The sequence below is a fragment of the Lontra canadensis genome, unplaced genomic scaffold, assembly GCF_010015895.1.
Source record: "Lontra canadensis isolate GAN:19392208 unplaced genomic scaffold, GSC_riverotter_1.0 scaffold164, whole genome shotgun sequence".
NCBI classification, from domain to species: Eukaryota; Metazoa; Chordata; class Mammalia; order Carnivora; family Mustelidae; genus Lontra; species Lontra canadensis.
In genome coordinates this window covers 949,607-969,882 of record NW_022631158.1, presented here as the reverse complement: position 1 = coordinate 969,882, position 20,276 = coordinate 949,607, and the positions used below count along the sequence as shown (strand labels likewise).

General features: G+C 42.3%; 1 protein-coding gene across 1 annotated transcript in view; it reads right to left on the bottom strand.

Annotated features, from left to right (window-relative positions):
- Positions 1 to 18,172, bottom strand: part of RGS5 (regulator of G protein signaling 5) — a 47,594-nt gene extending 29,422 nt beyond the window's left edge. Inside the window, exon 1 of the mRNA XM_032845459.1 lies at positions 18,052 to 18,172. Within this exon, the coding sequence (XP_032701350.1) occupies positions 18,052 to 18,095 (44 nt within the window). The 5' untranslated portion in view covers positions 18,096 to 18,172. The remainder of the gene's footprint in view (positions 1 to 18,051) is intronic.
- Between the last annotated feature and the right edge of the window lie 2,104 nt (positions 18,173 to 20,276).

The window sequence follows — 20,276 nt, the reverse complement described above, 5'->3', positions numbered from 1 at the left end:
AAGAGCCAAGAAGCTGGACCAGTCCTGTGGTTGGAAGACTGTCAGTCATCACAGGCAGTTTTCGGGCTAGACTGCAGACGTATCTCGGGAAGAGTCAGGAGGAAAGACAAGATGGAGGACCTCTGGGAAGTACAGACCAGGGATTTTACATTTCCCAAAGAGGTGTCCCAACCAGTCCCGTCTCAAGGACAATCCCAGTTTAAAGTCAATTCTGCTTAAATCTGTGTCGCAGATGCCCCCTGCTGGTCATGAGAAGGTGTGCGCGTCGGCGGAGAATTAACCTTGAGAGCAGACCTCTGTGCCCCAGACTGCTGCCTTCTGAAGAAACACCACCAGACTAAAAAGGACGTGCCCTTTCCTGGCTCCTGAAGTGTAATGAATACCAAGAAAAGATAAACAACAGTCTCTAAAACACTTGTTGGCAACCAGTCCCCATGGCTGGAGAGTACTAAAACTCTCAACTCCCCAGCATCCTCGGAACATGGTCTTTTAAAATCAAGACCAGTTTTCAAGTGCAGGGAGAAAGCTGTACCGGGTCATTATGGTAGAGCGAGAATGTATCAGATCCACATCCACTTTTCCTGAATTAACCTACTTCAATGTGAACTATAGAAAAGTCACTCTTTGCTTACATTCTAGCTCCTACCTTGATGGCCCCTGATTAACTTGTTATCTGCACGTCCCTCAAGGCAAACCACAGTGAAGACTAGGCAGTCAACCAGGGTACTTATTTAAATAAACTGGCTTTATTTCATAGGATCATAGCAGAAACAGGAAAAACTGACCTCAGCAGAGTTCTCCTTTTGCTCACTTATTTATTCAACAAATTATTAAACACTTGTCATGTGCCATACTCTATTATAAGTTTTGAAATCCCCAGTGGAACAAAAAAAACAAGATCCTCTCATGGAGTTTATATTATAGTTGAATAAGTTAAACACAAAACAAGGAACCAAAACAATGAAATGAAAAATGTCAGCTCTTTGTAATCACTACAGTGTGACCTTATGTATGTAGGAATTAGCTTCAGTCACGTGCCCTAATAAGGAATTCACATTGTACTGGGGGTCAGCAAGCTTTCTAGAAAGGTAATGCTCCAGGGGTGATTGCTGTAGGTGTCTTGGCTATCCTTACTGATTGGGATCAATGGCAGATGCTTTACCAGTTAGCAGAATATGCTAGAAATGAGGTTTTTTTTTTTTTTGGTTTTTGTTTTTTTTAAGAAATGAGTTTTTACATGGAGGTTTGTTCCTTACATAATGGGCTCTCTCCAGTCACAATAATGGCATTCTAGTCATGTGGACTTGTGGCCTGTTGTGGAAACCCCCACCTATTTTACAGAAAGGTTATACAAATGGAATTATCTCTTCATCCTTCAAGATGGCACCTGTAGCTTGATCCCTAAAAGAGTCCTACATTCAAACCTTGATTCTGAGATTCCTTGTTGCCTGATACTACCTACAAGGGTATTAGAATCCTACCTCAGAGTATTATTGTCTGACTGAATCTTTCCTACAAGTTGTGGCTAGAGAACAAAGAATGAGGACTTTACTTACTTTACTGAGATTAGAGGACAAGTTGTATAAACATTGTGCACCAGCTTCTTGATACTTATTTGCCTAAATAAGTTTGGCCCAACTGGGTTTCCCTATATGTATAGTGATCTTGCTTTCATAAGCCAATAGCATAATTGTGGAGAAAGAAGCAATCATCATCTATACCTAGCCATCAATAGCTACATTTATCTACCAAGAAGAACTGGATAGCTGGATATGAATAAATTGATTCAGGTTAGTTTTCAACAGCCACTTACTATCTGTGTGACCTTATACAAGTTATATAATATCTCTTGGTTCCATCAGCTGTTAAAAAAGGATAACATTAGTGCCTTTGGCAAAACAGTTTCTACGAGGGGTGCATGAGATAACGTATGTAAAAATTAGCACAGTGCCTGGAACATAAATGGCGTGCAGTATATGGTGGTGGTGGTCAACATCATCACCATCATTATTACCATCACTACCATCACCATCATCACCATTACCACCACTATCATCATCAACACCATTATTATCATCACCACCCCATTACCATAATCATCATCATCACCATCACCATTACCATAATCATCATCACCATCACCATCGTCATCACCATCATCACCATGGTCTTCATTACCTACTTATGAAACTTCATCTTATACCACCTAGCATTACAGTTTGTAGCAGTTTCCTTTAACCTTGGGGTTATTAGTATTTGATCACTTTAAGCTCATTTTCTCTTGGTTGGATGAAAGAACTTCTCGCTGTGAAAGGTGAAATGAGAAGGAGTTACTTATGTCCATGGATTTGAAAATGGAGCCAGGAGTCCATTAAAGAATTGGGCCTTATACACGTTCTCATAGGATGCAATCATGAACCTTCAACTGGGCCAAACTGCACGTATTCCAAGGACTCAGCTTGAACACCTGTGACTTGCTAGAGTAAAAGCTTTTGCTTACTGCTATCCTTAGCAAGTAATTATGTTCAGCAAGATTTGTTTCCTGCCACCAACACCAATAGAAATTCTTTGTAAACACCATATATAAGCATTCCCTTTTGTCTTTAAAAATCCCTGACTTTTGTTCCCTGGTTAAGAGGGGATGGGATGGAAACAATGTAGTTTGCTTTGCTACCCGAACTTGTATTTTCTGAGTGGCAATTCTGAGACCCCAAATAAAAGATTTTGTTTTAGTGTAGCTCTGCCTCTTTTCTCGGTTGGCAATGCCTTCAACATGACTTTGTTGGTGAAATGGCAAAGATACCAAAGTGAGAGAATGAGGAAAAATCAGAAATAATTCCTGGTGGACCTACTCTGGGGAAGACAGGAGGAAAGCTAGGTGTAAAAAGCCAGGAGGGTCTTAGCAGTGACCAAAAACAGAAGTGAGGGCTTGGCTTGCCTATAGGTGGTGTGGAAAGGTTTATCTTTGTGGCTCCCTGTTTTCTCCCTGTTTGTCAAAAGCAGGTTGATAGAGCCCAGTCCTATTTGATGATGCATCCTCCTCCTCAGTCATCTGGGAGAGAAACACTTGGTCTCCCCAGATCCCTGACATATCCAAGTGTGGAAGGTGATGTGGTCACTGGCCTTTCATTTCAATGACATAATCCCCGCATCCAGGTGCAGGCTCTCTACCTGGTCAAGAGATCATGATGTAGGAAACAAAGGCAGAAGAAAAATTATGAAATTTCCTTACTACCGACAGCTCCTTGACAAGGCCTTGAAACAGGCAGAGTGACATTTCTCTAGGAACACAGCTGCCTTGATGCTAAGGGCAAAGGGCAATTGTAGGCCTCATCCCAGGATCCCGTGGATCTACTTTAACATAAGAAAATTCCTTTGGAAACTAGATCTCTACCTCCTAAGATACCTGTCGGCAATCATTACCTAAAAAATGGCCCACTGACACACATCTAAGAGTCTCATGACTGAGTTTTTACTAAACAGTAACAAATGGCCTTTTCCTAACAATAGCTAGCCTCCTCGGGATCTTGGAAACCTTGCTTCCAAAATACCTGGGAGGCCTTCACTACCCCTAACTCCGTCTTAACTTGGAAGTATGTAATGGTCCACTCCTCATGACCCCAGTGCAGTTCTTTCTGCCCAGAGGTCTTGTCTCTGTGCTCCAATAATATCGCCTTTTTGCACCAAGGACATCTCAAGAATTCTTTCTTGGCCATCATTTTTGAACCCTAATGTCTTTCCTACATCAGTCACGCCTCACAGCAAATAGGCAGAAAGCAGGTGATCTGCAGCAATTCTTAAAGGTAACAATATGTTTATGGAAACAATACTCTGCATACCACATTAATTTACTGAAGCATTAATTCATGTTTTCTTCTTCATAGAGCTTTTCCTCTTACTTTCAAGAATCTTTTTTCCCTGAATTGCAATTCTGAGACAATGCCTGAGGTAACTAGGGCTTTGTGCTTTCTTACCTCTGAGGGAGCCCTCTGAGGGAGGGCGAAAGCTGGTGTTAATGGAAGGTAGTGTTCCATGTCTGGCTTTTGTTTTCCAAGACCCTAAATTCACTGGGGAGATATGCTGGCTTGTTCCCAAAAAAGAGGACCACTTTTAATGAGTGGTAAAGGAAGAAGCAGGAAAAGAGAGAGGGGCAAGAGAGCATTCCTGAGACAAGGTCAGAAGACTACAGTTCAGTGTTCTACAACTCATCAAATCTCCACCTTCACCCACCACACACCTTTGCAGGACTCCAGGGAGGTGGTAGGACCACAGAGGGAGAGAGAGAGAGAGAGAGAGAGAGAGAGAGAGATGTGTCTGTAAGAACTGACGTTCAGCACCAGAGCTCCTGATTTCATCCAAAATGATTTCCAGACCCAAGCAAGGGGCTGAAGAGTGGCTTCAAGGCATGGTGAAGTTTCAAGCAAAGAACATAAATAATGATGTATCCATTTTAAACTATCCAAAACCAGTCACCTGTATGTGTGAAAAAGCAGCCCCCACACAAACACAAGATTGCTTAAATTAAAACAGTAAGTGTTCAGGAGAACTCAGTCACCATGTGGTGATGAAACCATGGTGATAGTGAACTATATGTGGCAAAATTTCCATTGCTGAAAAAAAGTCATCAAGAAAAGACAAGCAACTAGCTGTTTTGGAAAATTTAAGTCATATGGAACCACCTGGATCTGACCAGATGATCTCATACGACACTTTCCAGATCTCAGTTCCATCATTACAGGGACAAATAACACTTGAGCTGTGTTCAATCTCTTCCCCATACTTGGCAAAGAAAATGTCCACCTCCCAACTGTGGCAAAATCCTCTCCCAGGTTGCATAACTGCAAGAGTTCGTAAAGCAACTGGAGGGACAACATAGTGAAGTATTGGGTTCTTACCCATAACCAAATTGATACCAAATCTAAAAGGCAAGAGATAGACTAGCATAGTGGTTAAGGGCACAGAGCCAAAGTATCCAGATTTATCTTACTACATATTTGACTTTTGGCAAGTTTTTAAACCTTACCTTAAAAGGTTTTGGTTAGGTTTAAAAACTTAAACTTCTCCTCAGTTTTCTAATCAGTAAGATGGAGACAAAATGGTACCTACTTCATAAGGTTCTCGTGATGATAAGAGGAGTTACTATATATGAAGCACTTACGTTAATGCCTGGTGTACTTACCATGTCCCCATAGCAGGGATGATGATGATGATGATTTACTAAAAATCCTGTGCCAATGAAGGAAAACATCTATCTTATTCCTGCTGCTCTCTCCATTATCTCCCAAGCACATTATCTTCCTCTCCTACCATCTGTATGGCAATTTAAAGCTGTTCTAATACTCTGGGCCCCAAACAAATTTCTCTCTTTTCCTAAAACCTGGTAACTACCCCAACCTATACTGCTTTCTGTCTTCTCTAGTATAAAATCACAAAATAGAGTCATGCTCAGGGGATCTTAGAGGGCTTTTAATTTGCCCTTCTCTTACTTTAAAAGAGTAAAAAACTGAAGTTCATAGAAATTAACTGTTTCTGTTTCTGTTTCTGTTTGATTAACATGCAAGATCAGCTCCTTTCAGAAGGCCTCCACCATAGAATATTACAACTAATTCTGAGGGCACAGAGAAGGTACATTGCTGGAAAACACTCCTATGGAGAGACACAGAAAGCCAATCTGGAGATGCCTGTTGCTTCCTGGCATGGCTCAGAGCTACATTCTAGTATCACTACTTTTGTGCTGCTATTTAAAAATGAAAAAAAAAAAGAGTATTGTTTTTCCCAGGCATTGGCTACTCCCTACCCATGGGTTCCTGTGGAAATGGAAATATTTCCCATGCTTTCAAGGCCTGTCTCTGACACATTCATCACTCAAGAGTAGGTTATTGGGGGTGATGAAAGAGGCCATGGGGGGACAAAGCAGACAGGATAGAAGCAGATTACTTCCCTTTGACCTTCAATTCCCTGTTTTATTCAAAATATTGTTGGCAAGATTTCTGGACTTTTGGTAATTCAGTTTGGAAGCCAGATAATGAATAGTGGGAACATCATCCTCCAGTTGAGGAAGACAGAAATTTATGGTTTATTTTGAGTTCCTGAAGTGGAGGGGTCAGCGGCATTCCCACGACAGCTTCTCTTACACTGGTGTGACTCATAGCTTTTGAACATCTCCATGTCATTCTGCTCGAAATTATAAAGAAGAATTCATAGACCAAAAGTTTCTAGTAGTACATGGCCCCTACCTTATTTAAACTTATTTTATATATTATAAAAGAAGGACATAAAGTAGGCAATAAAGAGTATTGAAGAAGGAAGAAAGGAAAGAGAGGCAAAATAAAATCTGCAAGGACCTTACTCAATAGTAACATGTGCCCCATCACTTAGTAAAAACTATGGCTCCCAGAATGCAATTCGTCCTCTCACTGTGACTTTATGTAACAGATCCAAACTCATTATCTCAAATAATCAGAAATACTGGATTAAAGTTTCTCTTTGCCAAATGATTAAAAGGGTTTGCTGAGCAAAATAATGACCTCAGTGTGAGGAAAAAGAGGACTATTTCTTGTCTGAAGCAACGGATTTGATTTCATACCATTTCTTCTCTCCCTCTGCCAAAATATTGTAACAACCCCTTATCATCCTCAAGATTTATATTTTCGAGAACTATCCAGTTACTGATTCATATGCATTTCCATGTTCATTCACTTATCAGACTTGAATAGAGGACCCCCCATATTTCAGGCACTGTACCAGAACGTAGGGGACTGTTTTACAAAATTAAGAAGAAACTGTTCCCACCTCAAGTAGCTTTTGTTTTACAAAGGAGGTACATCTGCATAGTTTTATTGGGATACAGCTATGGTACAGTGGACTACCCTCTAGATTTGAAACTAGCACACTGGAACTCATGTACACCAAGTGAACCTCCTGACCGTGGGCCAAACATTTAAATTATCTGTGTTTCTGGGGCACCTGGGTGGCTCAATTGGTTAAGCGTCTGACTCTTCATTTCAGCTTGGGTCATGATCTCAGGGTCCTTGGATCGAGCCCCCATCAGGCTGTGCTCAGTGAGGAGTCGGCTTAGGATTCTCTGTCTCTCCTTCTTCCTCTGCCCCACCCTCTGCTTGCACACATAAATAAATAAAATATTTAAAAAATTATCCATTCTTTTTCACTGGTGAAACAGGGATGTTAATAACATCTACCTTGCAGGATTAGGATAAGAATTAAATCAGGTACTGTCAAATACCCAACCCAAGTCGAATCTGAGGAAAGTGGGAGGAAAAGTGGTATGAACTAGAAGGAAGATGAAAAAAGTTCTGTGAGTGAGAGCTCAGAGGATGGAGGGCTAGCTTCTCCCCAAGGGAGAAGCAGAGAAACTGTTTGATGTGCTCAGGATGTGTTTGATGTGTTCATCAAACGTAGATGTTTGAGGATGGGTGCTTTGGCTGGAAAGTTGTGTGACCACGGAGGACAGGGAATTAGTCTACACCCTAACATAGGTGTTTGCTTCCTGCATCTCTTCCAGCTCCCCAAAGATCCTTCCCAACGTTTAATACAGAAGTCCACATTTTCCTAAGACAATTTTCTAAAAATTCCAAAGAAGCTTTCAAAGTCTGTGAGTGTGATGCAGGGTCATGATCCTGGACACTTCTCTCCAGTATGCTATAGCGTTCCCTCACTTTCCTCCTAGGGAGCAATGCCGTCTGCCCTGTGGACCTCACACAGCAAGAACTGAAGAGTGGGGGCACCCTAAATTGTGTGGTTCCTGGGATAGGATGGGAGCTGCTAAGTTAGAGATCTGGGCTCAGGATAGAAACAAAGACCAGAAACCAAGCAGATGGTCACCCAAGGTGCCACCAGAAAGATGCAAAAGTGGGAGTCGCTGGGCTGAGCACCCTCCTCTAGCCTGAAAGCAAGAGGGATTGGAGACAAATGCATGTGTAACTGTATGTCTTGCAAATCCAAGTCACAGCTCTTAGGAGACCATCAGATATAACACACAACAAGGGAAAAAATAAAAAAACAAACCCTGAGGACCAGGGAGGTGCTAGGGACATGCCATAGAACATAGATGGGAAGAACAATGTCTTCTAAATGGCATAAACGATCTAGTTAAAGCCTTGAGACATGGCCTGCCTCTGAGAAATATTTACTCAGGATGTCAGAAAAAACAATCTACAAGGCATTGAAATGGGCACAGATGAAGAAGGGGAGCTAGGAGGGGGACTTGTCTCATTTGGTTTTGGGTGCTTTACAGTTCCCTGTTCTAGCCCCATTCCGAGATTTGGCTGCAAAGTTTTTTTCCCCAGTTGAAGATGGTTAAGAAAAATCACGCACTAAGAGAAATCACGCATATCCTGCCAACTTACTGGTTTACTCACTACATCTAGTGCATAACCTTATTTAGTGCACATAACAATCCCATGAAGAAAGCATAAATATTACCCCTACCTTGCAAATGAGAAAACTGAGTTACAGAGAAGTTTGGGGATTTGCCCAAAATAATCTCATAAATTATAATGGTAGGAGTCAAACTCAATCTCATTTCAGCCCCTGGGCTCTTAACTGCTATGTAATGAGCCTGTCTTACGCTGTTCAGTTATTCTAATTGGCTGCCCTATGCAGCTGGTATGTAGTAATGGGGAAATTCTTTTTTTCCCTAAAGACTACAGTTTGTTTGGTAACCAAAACCTTTTGAAAGATGGTGTCTATGGAAAAATAAGTATTTTAAAAGTGAAGACACGCAAAATTCATAAATTAAAGTCCATCAGATAAAATAAAATAAAGGTGGAAAGTCAATCCGCAGATCTTGAATTAGTTCCAACTCTAACCAGCTAGGTGATCTTGGACAAGTCATCCTAACAGGTCTGGACCTGTTTTCTCACCTGTGAAAGAAAGAATTTTATCTGGGGCTGTGATCTTATTCTCAGTCTGTGATTCTGAGTTGGTGGTGTGAGAAAGGAGAGAAAAAGAAAAAAAATTACATCTCCCCTCAAGGAGCAGAATTCATCCATTCCAGGCATTTGACTTTACTGCATGCATCTGAGCGGTCAAAATTGTGCGAGACACTCATTTCTAGACTGTCATAATCATTCGCTGTCTTAGTTCTTCTTGCCCTTTCCTTGCTCGTAAGCCAGGATCCATTTAGTAAAATGTGTTCCATGAGAAGCCGATGAAAGTTCCATATTCCTTCCCTCACTGCAGGCCAGCCTCTGCCACTCATTTTGGCCTGATTACAAACCTCTGGGTGCTTGTGTGGACCAGGAAGGGAGACAAAGATTAAGCTATTCTTACCGAATCTGGAATATAAAAGTTCGAGGGCAATTAAAAAAAAAATCTAAAAGGCTTTTGAAACTTCAGCTGAGAATTTTGAAAAAATCCCAACTCACAGACAGTTTTTCCCTTGATGTTGCCAGCTGAAGGAGGACGTGTAAATGTTAACCATGAGGGTAAGAGACATATTTGTCAGAGAAGGAAAAAAATCCCCATCGATCTACATCCATCTCTGTGAACAGCTTCACTTTCAGTTTATTTACAGGGATCTCTGATTTCAACAGATCTTTTCTTTCCATGTTATAAAAATATCCAGGGCGTGTGCACAGTGTATGGACATGCACGCAGGTTCAAGCGACATACATGTTTTTAGATTTGGGGATTCAGGAACAGATTCTGGTAGCTTGTCATTCAGAAAGCACCAGCACCAGACCTTAGGCAATGGGTGCTTCCAAGAAAGTCTTGAGAATAACATACACTGTTGACCTTGTCCCGAAGTTCACGGGTCATCCCGTCCTGCGGCCTTGAACTCAGATATCTCTTGTAAACTATGACTTCAAATATGTTGCTAAACACAAGAAACTACTTTGCCAGCGGAACATCTTGATTCTTTCTAAATTTCCCGAATCCCCTCAGACAAGTGCCTCATCCAGAAACAGATGTTCTGCACAAGAAAATGTCAAAAAGTAGTAGCTTGACCAAAACAGCTCCATACACTCCACTACTGATAATAAGAACTTACAGAGCAGAGCACTTTACATTTTTCAACTACTTTACTGCATGCTGATTCTCCTCTGACTTTAAGAGGGTAGTTCCAACATCATTCTAGAATGTAGAGTTGTGAGGAGCTGAGTGAGATTTTTCCAGATGGGCTAGGTGTTGCTTGAGAAGTGTCTGGGGAAGCAGTCAGATAGGAGAAGGAAGAACATGTAAACTATAGATACGTGACCTTAGCCTCGTTTGCTCTTCATGGAGCCATTGTGATGATCAAACACCTACTGCCCAAAGTATTCAAAGATTGCCTGGGTGAACCCTTTCAACCCTGGAACATTTCCTCTTTGAAGGAGAAACAGGGAGAGGCCAAGTTATTGTTATCTCCACATGGCAATGGAATAGAATGCTTTGCGAAGAAATGCCCTGTCTGGACTTTCCAGGAGCACTCTGGTCAGAGTGAATCAACCCAGTAACATGCACTTGAGCAGGGTTGATGACACATGGGTCCTGTGAGTAGGTTGGCTACACCTTCAGATTTTCCAGGAAAGACACAGTTTCTAATGCCTGCAGCGGAGGCAAGCTCCATGTCCTCATGTAGGTGGAAGTTACAATCACAGTGCGCTATGTGCCTGGCATGGATCCATGCAGTCCCCACACTGCTTTGAGAATTGCTGGGACTCCAGGATCTACTCAGGTGGTAGATGAAGACTGTTTAAATACATAAAAGACTAGAAATCCTGATTCACCCTTCTCATACCAGCCTCAAGGATAGAAACTCTTAAACTGCTACGGCGAAGGGTGAGTTTCATTCTGGGCAGCATTGGGAAGGGCGGGCATGAGTGAGCCACTCTTCCCATTGGAGAAAAAAGTGACCTAGTGTGAAAGCAGTCAACGGAACCCCATCCCCAAGGCCAGGCATGTCTGTGTCCTTACATCCCATTTCCCTGCCTGCCCTCCAGGAGCTTACACTCTTGAGATTAACTGTAAACAAAGTACGAAAATCACATGCTGTTAGAATCCATGATCTTTGAACCTAAATTACCCTTGAATTTATAAGAAACTGAAACCATCTTTTCCTTTCATGGAATTCACCAAAATTAGAGTCACATTCCACTGCCCATAAATATGTATTTTTAACAAACTGAAAGTTTATTCTGAATGTATCACAACTATTTTTTTTAAGAAATATGGGGTTCTTAATTTAGTCCTTTGAGATCCAAAGTGGCTGGAAGAAAATTGCCCATTTTTAAGTGATTACTGCTTTCAAGCTACATCCAGAAGTTAGTTCCCTGGCCTTCCTGTGGGATTGGGATAAGATGCAAAATTCAAATAGAAGTACAATCTTTCCTCAAAATGCATGGCATCCAAATTAAGGGCAATAAAGTAGTGAGGCTGGAAGCAGGGGAGAAGATCATAGAATTGACTCGTCACCATTACAAGTATGGTTGATGAGTCCAGGAGAGGCACCTGATGGAGGACTCACCCTCTGCTACTTAGAGAGGCCAAGGTTATAGCTCAGGACACCTGCACTCCCCACCCAGGACCCTTCCCATGTGTTATAGCCTTTTACACTTGCATCTAAAAATTCTGTGTTCTACAGGGCGCCTGGGTGGCTCAGTCGGTTAAACACCTGACTCTTGAGTTCGGCTCAGGTCATGATCTCAGGGTCCTAAGATCAAGTCCTGTGTTGGGTTCCTAAGAGTCTCTCTCTCTCCCTCTGCTTCTCCCCGACCCCATGCACATGTGTGCTTTCTCTTTCTCTTAAAAAAACAAAAAAAGTAAAAATTCTGTGTTCTACAAATAATGGCAAGGAAAAGAGAAATAAAAGACAAGAGTCCTATTGACTAAGGAGAGATTTAAGGGTCTCTCAACTAATCCCAAAGTGTGAGCCTGGGTTTTATATGTTCTCTGCACTGGGGTGGAGATTTGGGGCTGTCCTTCAGTCCTGGCGGGGGGGTAGGTGGGATATGGTGGGCAGGGTGACTGGACGTGAGCTAGCTCAGCAGGGGCTCCCCACCACCACCAGAAGTAAAGTAGCAGAGTAAGTATCTGCACCCCAGCAGGCTTCTAGCCCCTGGCATGGTGCACAACCTTCAGTAGAGCAGAGAAGACCGGCAGGCTCTTTGAGAGGCTGATCCTGGCAGTGAAGAGATATGAAGAGTGTGGGAGAAAGGGAACTGGAGACAAACCCCTCAGGTCAGCACTGTGTGTGAACAGTGCTCCCTGACTCGCCACACCTGCTGTCAAATCACTTCATAGTAAGATGAAGATGCTACTGACTCCCTACCAGGTAAAAGTAGTCTCTAGGTGTCCTTAAGGACATTTATAAGAAGTGCTTTTACATAACGGAGCCCAGTTAATTGTAGAAAGAGTGCTAGATCAATGGGTAGTGCTTATCTATTTAATAATAATAAAATTCAGTAATAACAATAAAAAAGCGTGACCTTGGTTTGATCCTGTTCAAACAATCCAACTGCAAAAAGGCCATTGAGGATATTGGAATGCTCACCGGATGTTTACTAATACTAAAGAATTATTCATTTTTAAGTATGATTTTGTTTTTTAATGTCTCTTAATGTTTAGTAAAAATTAACATCTATTAATGTTTTGGAAAAAGTTGGTATATTTTTAGAGGAGATACCTACTGAAAGAATGATGGCTGAAACCATAAAAATACTGTACTATCTGACACATCCATCTTTATTATTTAAAAAGACAAGGTTATGATGAGGAAGGGTGAAAATAAATAAGTTTTATCAAAGACCTTGGCACCTACTTGAGATTTAAATGATTTCCTGACTACCCATGAAGAGGGAAAGAAGGATGGAAGGAAATTAATTCTTTAATAGGGGATAAAGAATCTCTCCGAAACAAGAAAATATCCTCATTTACAAATGAGGAAATGAAGCTCAGAGAGGTTTAGTGATTTTCTCCAGTTCACACAGCTAGGGAGTAATAGAGGAAGATTTATGAGTGCCCTGTTCTTTCTGCTCCACCTCCCTGCTGATGTTAAGGCAGGGGATAGACTGTGACCTTGCCTGGGTTTTCTTAAGTATTCCTAAAATGTGTAATCTTAAGAGTTACTTTCTCAGGTAGTAGAAAACAGGCTTTCATTGTCTTTCTCCTCTGGGTGACTCAGCCTTTAAAATATAGTGCAGGCTCAATATTATCTGGGACCTGAATGGGGGCTTTAAAGGAAGAGATAGGAACCTGCTATCTTCTAGCCTCCAGCCATAGTCTGGTTCCTGTTACTAAGGATTGATCCCGACTGAACTAATTAAAGTTTAGTTCCTTTGCTTTCGGGCCAGCAGGACAGACAAAAGCTGTAACCATGAGCCACAGAAACATTAGCCCTGTCCCTAGATATCAGCTGTTCCTGATTAGTGGCTTGTCTTTGCTAAAGAAGGAAAAAATTAGATAATCTTTCAAGGATCTTTCCAAACTTAAGATTCTGGGATCCACAGGTATTGTGAATTGAGATCTGGTGTTTCAACATGGCCCAGACTGAACGGAAGACTAGGAAGAGACGCCTCTTCAGAACAGGGGATGAAATCCACGGGAGAAGCTGGGACAGTAACTGCAGGAGACAGAGCCTAAGCGATGGTTCCAGGAGCTTCACCAAGAGCTCCAGGCCCACTTCTACCAGAAACAAAAGGACTCACCTGTTTAACAAGATTTTCCTAAGACCTCCTCTCCACCTTCCTCCCCCTCCCAACCAGACTCCTGCTCCCTGGGGAGGGAATCCCTCTTTGTTTTGGAACAGACTCTCTGTCCCCAATATAGCCTCTAATAGCCCTGCTGATGTCCTTCCCTGACCCTTTGCTAGCAGAAGAAACACCAGGTCAAACTGGGAGCAACCCTGTCTTCTTCACTTGTTATAAGCTTATTTATGCATTCTTCTGACAAAATATTTATTAAGTGCCTACTATGTGCCAAGTACGGACTGTCTATTTAGTAAATAAATTCTTTAGGTGAAGGGGTGGGGGGTGGGGAGAATATCTCTCCGCTGAGCAAATCTCTTCCATCTTCACAGACAGGAGCGGACAGAATTGACAAGTCCCAAGGAAACAAGATACAGGATGTGCTGCACGGAGGGTAACCGATTAGAAATTCAAAGTTCCCTCCTTGCTTGCCTCAGACGGATAATGCAGAGCGGATGAAGAGGTGCTAACACCACCAAGCTCACTGTGCCCTTTCCCTTCCTTGACTCTGCACAGGCTCCTTGCGGAGTTGGCCCCTTGGAATTGCCTTCGTCCTCCTGGCTCTTCTCCCATAGACCTGGCAAACTTTCCTTCCTGAGGCTTCATTCACGAGCCTGGGTTAAGTACCCTTTATCGTAATTTCTTGCAAAGTTTTCCTGACCACCAAAAGTTCTCTGGGCCCCCACCCCAACTCCTCCCACTCTTCTGCTTTTCTACACTCCATGCTTTTACTCCTTCACAGTAGATCTCAACACCGTGGACTCATGTCTTGCTAGCAGTCTCCCCAACAGGGCTTCCTGCAAGTTCCTTGAGAGCAGAGTCAGGGTCTTTCATCTCTATGCCTAAGGCAAGTATGGAGCTTTGAAAGGCAATTCAGAGAAATGATCAATATTGTCTCATCAATAAGAATCCAAGTCTTTCTGAGTGACTCACCACCCCTCAATTTTACTAAATAGTTCCTTTACTTTCTTAACATAATAAAGTTTCATTGAAATATAGGTGATTATATTAGAAGACTCTCTATGAGCTACAGCAAGCTTTAAATGCATACTTATTCCCAGAAAGCACGATCCTAAAGTTAGCTAGAGTCACTGCCACTCTCTCTGTAGGCTTCTTTGATCATCTTTTACCTATTTTCACTGAGCTGTGACTTGTTCAAGTTCATTGCCACCTTTTTTCTCCACAGTTGGCCCAAGGATGTGTTCATACCTTTGAAGAAGCAGTATTTACTTAACCCTGCAGACCCAGGAACCTGGCCCACTCAGCAAGGTGCTTCCATGTGGCTTAACGACCTTAAACAATTAGTTGGTCAGTGGCCCTGCTTATTAGGTGACTTTCTACTCTAAATTACCCGCACATAGACCTATATATAAATTGGAAGAGGAGAAAAAAATGGAATGTCTAGTGAAAATAATAATAAATTAAAAAAACCCAGAATGTCACCTTCCTCATTAACTTTCCACAGTTCTGAAATTCCCAGCATTGCCACGAACTTGAGATGACCAGACGCTCCCATGTGAACTGTGGACTGAAAACATTTCACCACCAGCAGCTTTATAACCTTCAACAGAAATGAGAGCTACAGCAGACACTGACAGAGGTACAGGGCTTGTGACACTTCATTACTATCCCAGGGGAAACTCTCTGTCAGTAGCTAAGTTTTCATTCCTCTCTTATTCTCCTTTTTAGGTTAGCAGAGACCGTGAACTTGGTGACAGGACTTGTCAGCACTGAAAGAGAACAATTATATTAATCACCCTGACTGCCTTATATTATACTAACGACTTTTTTGGGAATCATCACAATAACACTTTTTATTTTGGAATTTTTTTTCTTTTTTGGAAGAGCCATGTTTACTTTAAACTTAAACTTATTCAGAGAAATTTATTTCAGAGAACCTAGAAATAAAATGCATCTTCAGAAGAAGCCTAACATTCAAAGTTGAAGACTGTGGGTGAAAAATACGAACTTGAATTGACTCAGCTTTTTAATTTTTCCACTGACTGTCACATTGCCACCAACACAGCACTGGTTTCAATATGCCATGAGGCAGAAGTCTGGGGTGGTGGCCATTTGTTGCTCGTATGTTTGGATTACTGGTCTCTCCGAATATATAAAAATGTGTGAGGTCCACTTTGGGTTTTCATAAGCAATAGTCTTAAGATCTAAAGAAAGAAAGAACAGTTCCTATGATTATGTCAAAGCTGACTCTGGCTTAATGCTTCTCTACACATTGATCAAGGACTATTTTCTAGGACTGACTCTCTAGGCACATGGAGTAAATTTTGTTTTCTTGTAAATCATCATTAGAATCCTAGAGTAGGTTGCTTCTGCCACCGCCATGATTTCAGCACAGGGCTGGGTTCTGGACAAGTTTTCATTAACTGACTCTTTTCTGCTCTTAAACTTTTAGGGAGAAATTCATTAGGATAAATTTCCCTTTAATTGCATCTCTTGCTAGCTGCTGATTTAAATTGTATCTTAAACATATTTAAGCTACGGCAGCGTGGGAAAGAAGGTGAGAAGATAGTCAGTCCAACTCTCATTGATTAAATGAGAACATAGAATCCTGGGAAAGTGAAAGAACCTGCTCATGGGTCCAAATTTAGATAATGACAAAACTGAATCTGCTTCTTACTCCTTTGACAGTCCTCTTTCCACTGCAATCAATCACAACATGTTAATCTGATTTTTGTAAACTGAATTTTATGCCCAATGCAACTCTTTCATAGAGCTTTCCATTATAAACAGATTCGTTTTGTAAGTATATACGTTATCCTAATTTATGCTATATGACTCTTCAAACATCTTTATCTAAGTAAGCACTACAGTCCACCTCCGTTCCTCCTGTAGTGTAGAGAGAAGTGGAGAGAGGGCCACTGGCGAGGTGGGAAATGAGAGACGGAGAGGAGAGCAGGGTTGGTAGGTCTGGATGCATTCGTTCAAGGACCATGCTTGAACAAATAGGATAGATAGATAGTCTAGATTTTTCTCTAGAAAAATCAGGATAGATAGTCTCAGATTTTTCCATGAATGTGCGCTAACAGTTCCACAGTTCCACAATCCCATTTCTCCAAAACACTCCTCTCAGGTAGCATTGTAATTGGAACTAAGATTCTATTTGCAGTGGAAATAGAACATGAAAAAAATTAATAAGAAACCGAAATTGCAAGATTCTACCACCAGCCAGTAAATTAAAACTTCAGGCAATCGAGACAAAAAACTCCTTGGCCACCCTAAAGAATTTCACATGAACACTAATTGTATCGTGGTGCGTAAGATTTCACTGTGCAGTGAAAGGTAACAAAAAGCAATTCAGTGTTATGGCTGATTGTGAATCAGGTATAGAATAGTAAGAGGAGTCAGACCTGAGCTTCTGAGAGGCAGGAGAGATCACAAACAGCCCACTGAACACAACCTTCTTAGACAAACACTGCCAATGGCTTTAGGGATGGAGTTGGGTTGCACAAGGGTCACTTTATTTCCTTTAAATGGTGAAAACTCAAAGCAAGTGTAATCAACTCCATTCTTAGGAAATAAGATCCCCACTTCCCTGCATCAGTTAGGGTTGTTGGGTTGTTAGCCTGGATACTTTGGATTCCCTCCAGAATACTGTCCGGCTTAACGGATAACCAGAGAATCTCAAATGTGTTTTCCCATGTATTTAGGAGAGTACTAGCCAGTAAATAACCTCTGTGTCCCAGGGGCTTTCTTCTCTCCAGGAATCCAGCTACTACCATCTAATGGGATCAAGACACAAAGAACAAAGAGAAACCCCCTCTCCTCACTGCAAACCGGCCTCCCTCTCTCAGTCCACATGCATCAAGTAATAAAGGCCTACATTACACAGTTCTAGGCTGTGCCAGACTGTGTGCTAGGAGTTTAAGATCCAGTAATTCATTCAGTCCTAATAACCAGCCCCTGAGGTAGATCCTCCTGGCATCTCTGTTTCACAGAGAAGGAAACTGAAAGACAGAGAGAGTAAATAAATCGCCCAACCCCACAAAATAGTAAGTAGTAGAGTCAGGATTCAAAGGCGGGCAGTATGATGTTGGAATCCATTCTCTTAATCATGCACTCGTTGACCCTGACCAGGCACCCATGGCTTTGGTATCTCCCCGGAGGAAATGAGATCTGGATATGAAATGGTGCATGAGACAGCCCCTGTTGGATCTGCCTCCCACAGCTCAGGTCCTACAAGTGTCAGTGCTGTTGGCAGAGAGGAGACAAGCCCCACTCTACAATCACACACCTGTTTCAGAATAAACATCACCAGCTTTCTATCACCCCTGGATATCCACCCCCTACCCCTCAGCAAAGATTCTGGTTATCTCTATCTCTTAAGCCAAAATAACTTGGTTCTCACCTTTCCAGGCATGAGTGGGGCAAAGCCGCAAGTCCTTTGCACATTTTGGCAAGTGGCTTAGCTCCTCAGTTTTGAGCACAAATTCTGAACAGCAGAGTGAGACTCTGAAAACTTCCCAAGTGTCTGGGATGGCCTCTCCCTCTGAGGAATATATAGAGGCTCTTTGCCAGCCCTCTCTGCTCCCTGGACCAATCCAGACCTTAGAGGAAATCACAGGCTGGGACGCAGTAGCAGCTGTGGGAGCTGCAGGCCGGACTCCTGTCTCTGCAGCCTTAGGCTTCTGTCTGCTCCGGGAGGATGCTCATTCTGCCGGGGCAGGGCTGGTCCCTCCTGCATGGGTCATTCATGTTTTAACGTGTAAACATGAGCCATCCACAGAGCAGCATGCCTTGGGCTGCCCCAGAACTGTCAAAATCATAGCCTGCTTGGACGGCAAGAGCCCTAGAGATCAGTTAGCCCAACTGGGTGTCACAGTGCTGGAGGTGAGATTCAGAAAAGGCTGGGGGATGTGCGCTGAGTCCCACCGCCAGGCTCTCAGCGGGATGCTGGGAATTCAAGGAAAGGTACTGCCTGCCCCCAAGATGCCCAAACATCCTATTAATGCCGTGCAAGTGAGTGATGGAGGCAGGCTCAAGACGTGTGAGTGCTTTCAAGGGCCACCAGAGAAGATTTGGGGGAGGAAATAAGCCCTGAGATGAGAGATGTAGGAGACAAAATACCCTGCGGCATTCTATCCACGAGATGCCCCCAAGTTCCCCTAATTCCATAATTGGTTTTGGGATTATTCTCTACTTTGATAATGATGTCAGATAATTCCTTGGACCCTGCCCCCATCACCCATTCTTGGCCAGGCTTATCTTGCCTGCCTCTTCTACCTTCCCCTGTCTTATATCACTCCAGGATTATTTCTACCAAAAATGACCTCATTTGCAGTTCATCCTATCAGGACCCAAGGGGTTAATAAATTAATATGTAAATGTGGATGCCTAAGGGGTAGGCATGAGTCCAAGCTAAAAATAAACAGCAACCACATCATCTGTAAGGAAAGCTCTAAATTTAGAACTAAAGATGATTCTCATAATGTTTCCCATTGTCTGAAATTATTTGTTTTAAATTGTTGATTGGGGCCCGTCCCTGGCTTGTAAAGTCAATACAGTGTATTATGATCTGATGTTTTAAATTAAATAAATTATAATACACATACATGCAGGTGCATCACATGAAGAAAGTTAAATATTATTTTCTGAAACTTTTGCTTTCATGACCAATATGGGTGTGTGAACAAGGTCATTAGATTAACTGTATTTCTTACTATGATTTATAATCAAAGCGGTTTGAAGACCACAGCTCTCTACCATATATTTTATTTACAAGGAACTCTGTCATAGTTACCTTTGCAACCCCAGCACCGAGCACAAAGTCAGCACGTCGACACTTACAAACAGTGCTTGAGCTAAGTGCAATTGTCCAAGTTCTGCCATTTGCCAGCTGCATAAACACCAGCGAATCAGCTCATCTGAGTGACGGACACTCAGTGTTCATAGAATATGAACACTGGTGTTGACCACTGGGTCTCAAGTTAGGAAAGTAAAACTAGCCGAGGAGACTCCTTGGGCAAGAACCTAAATTACAGTTTGATATTTAAGGATCCTTGAGGAGAGAATAAAGTGAAAAAAAATTAATCTAAGGCAATGGAGGGTGATGTCGTGGCCAGGTTTGAGGGTTGAAGCATCAAAGCAGGTTTCTGACCAATCTAGAAGTTTGTGTGATGCATGAATGGATTATTAAAGAACCGAAACTATCACAGCCTTACTAAAAGGTGTCTAGAAGCCAACATGCGAAAGATGCGAAATGCAATAGAAATAAATATGAATCCGGCATCTGTTTTGTTTTTAAAACCTTCATAAGGATGGAATAGCCTAAGAGCATATAAAAGAGTCTGCTCATTGTCTGAGGCAGGGTTCTGCAGAGAAACATGGCCCATATCTGCACATATGTAAGGAGAAATTCATTATAAAGTATCGGCTCGTGCAGTCGTGGAAGCTGAGCAGTCCTGAGATCTGTGGTCGGCAAGTTGCGGGCCCAGGAGAGCCAATGGCGCACAGTCCCACCCAGAAGCCAAACTGTGGTGCTGGTTCCAGTCTGAGTCCAAGGCTGAGGGCGAAAGCCGACCCAGGGCCCAGGAAAGACGGTCAGGCAGGAAGAGAGAGTGAGTCGTCCCTTCC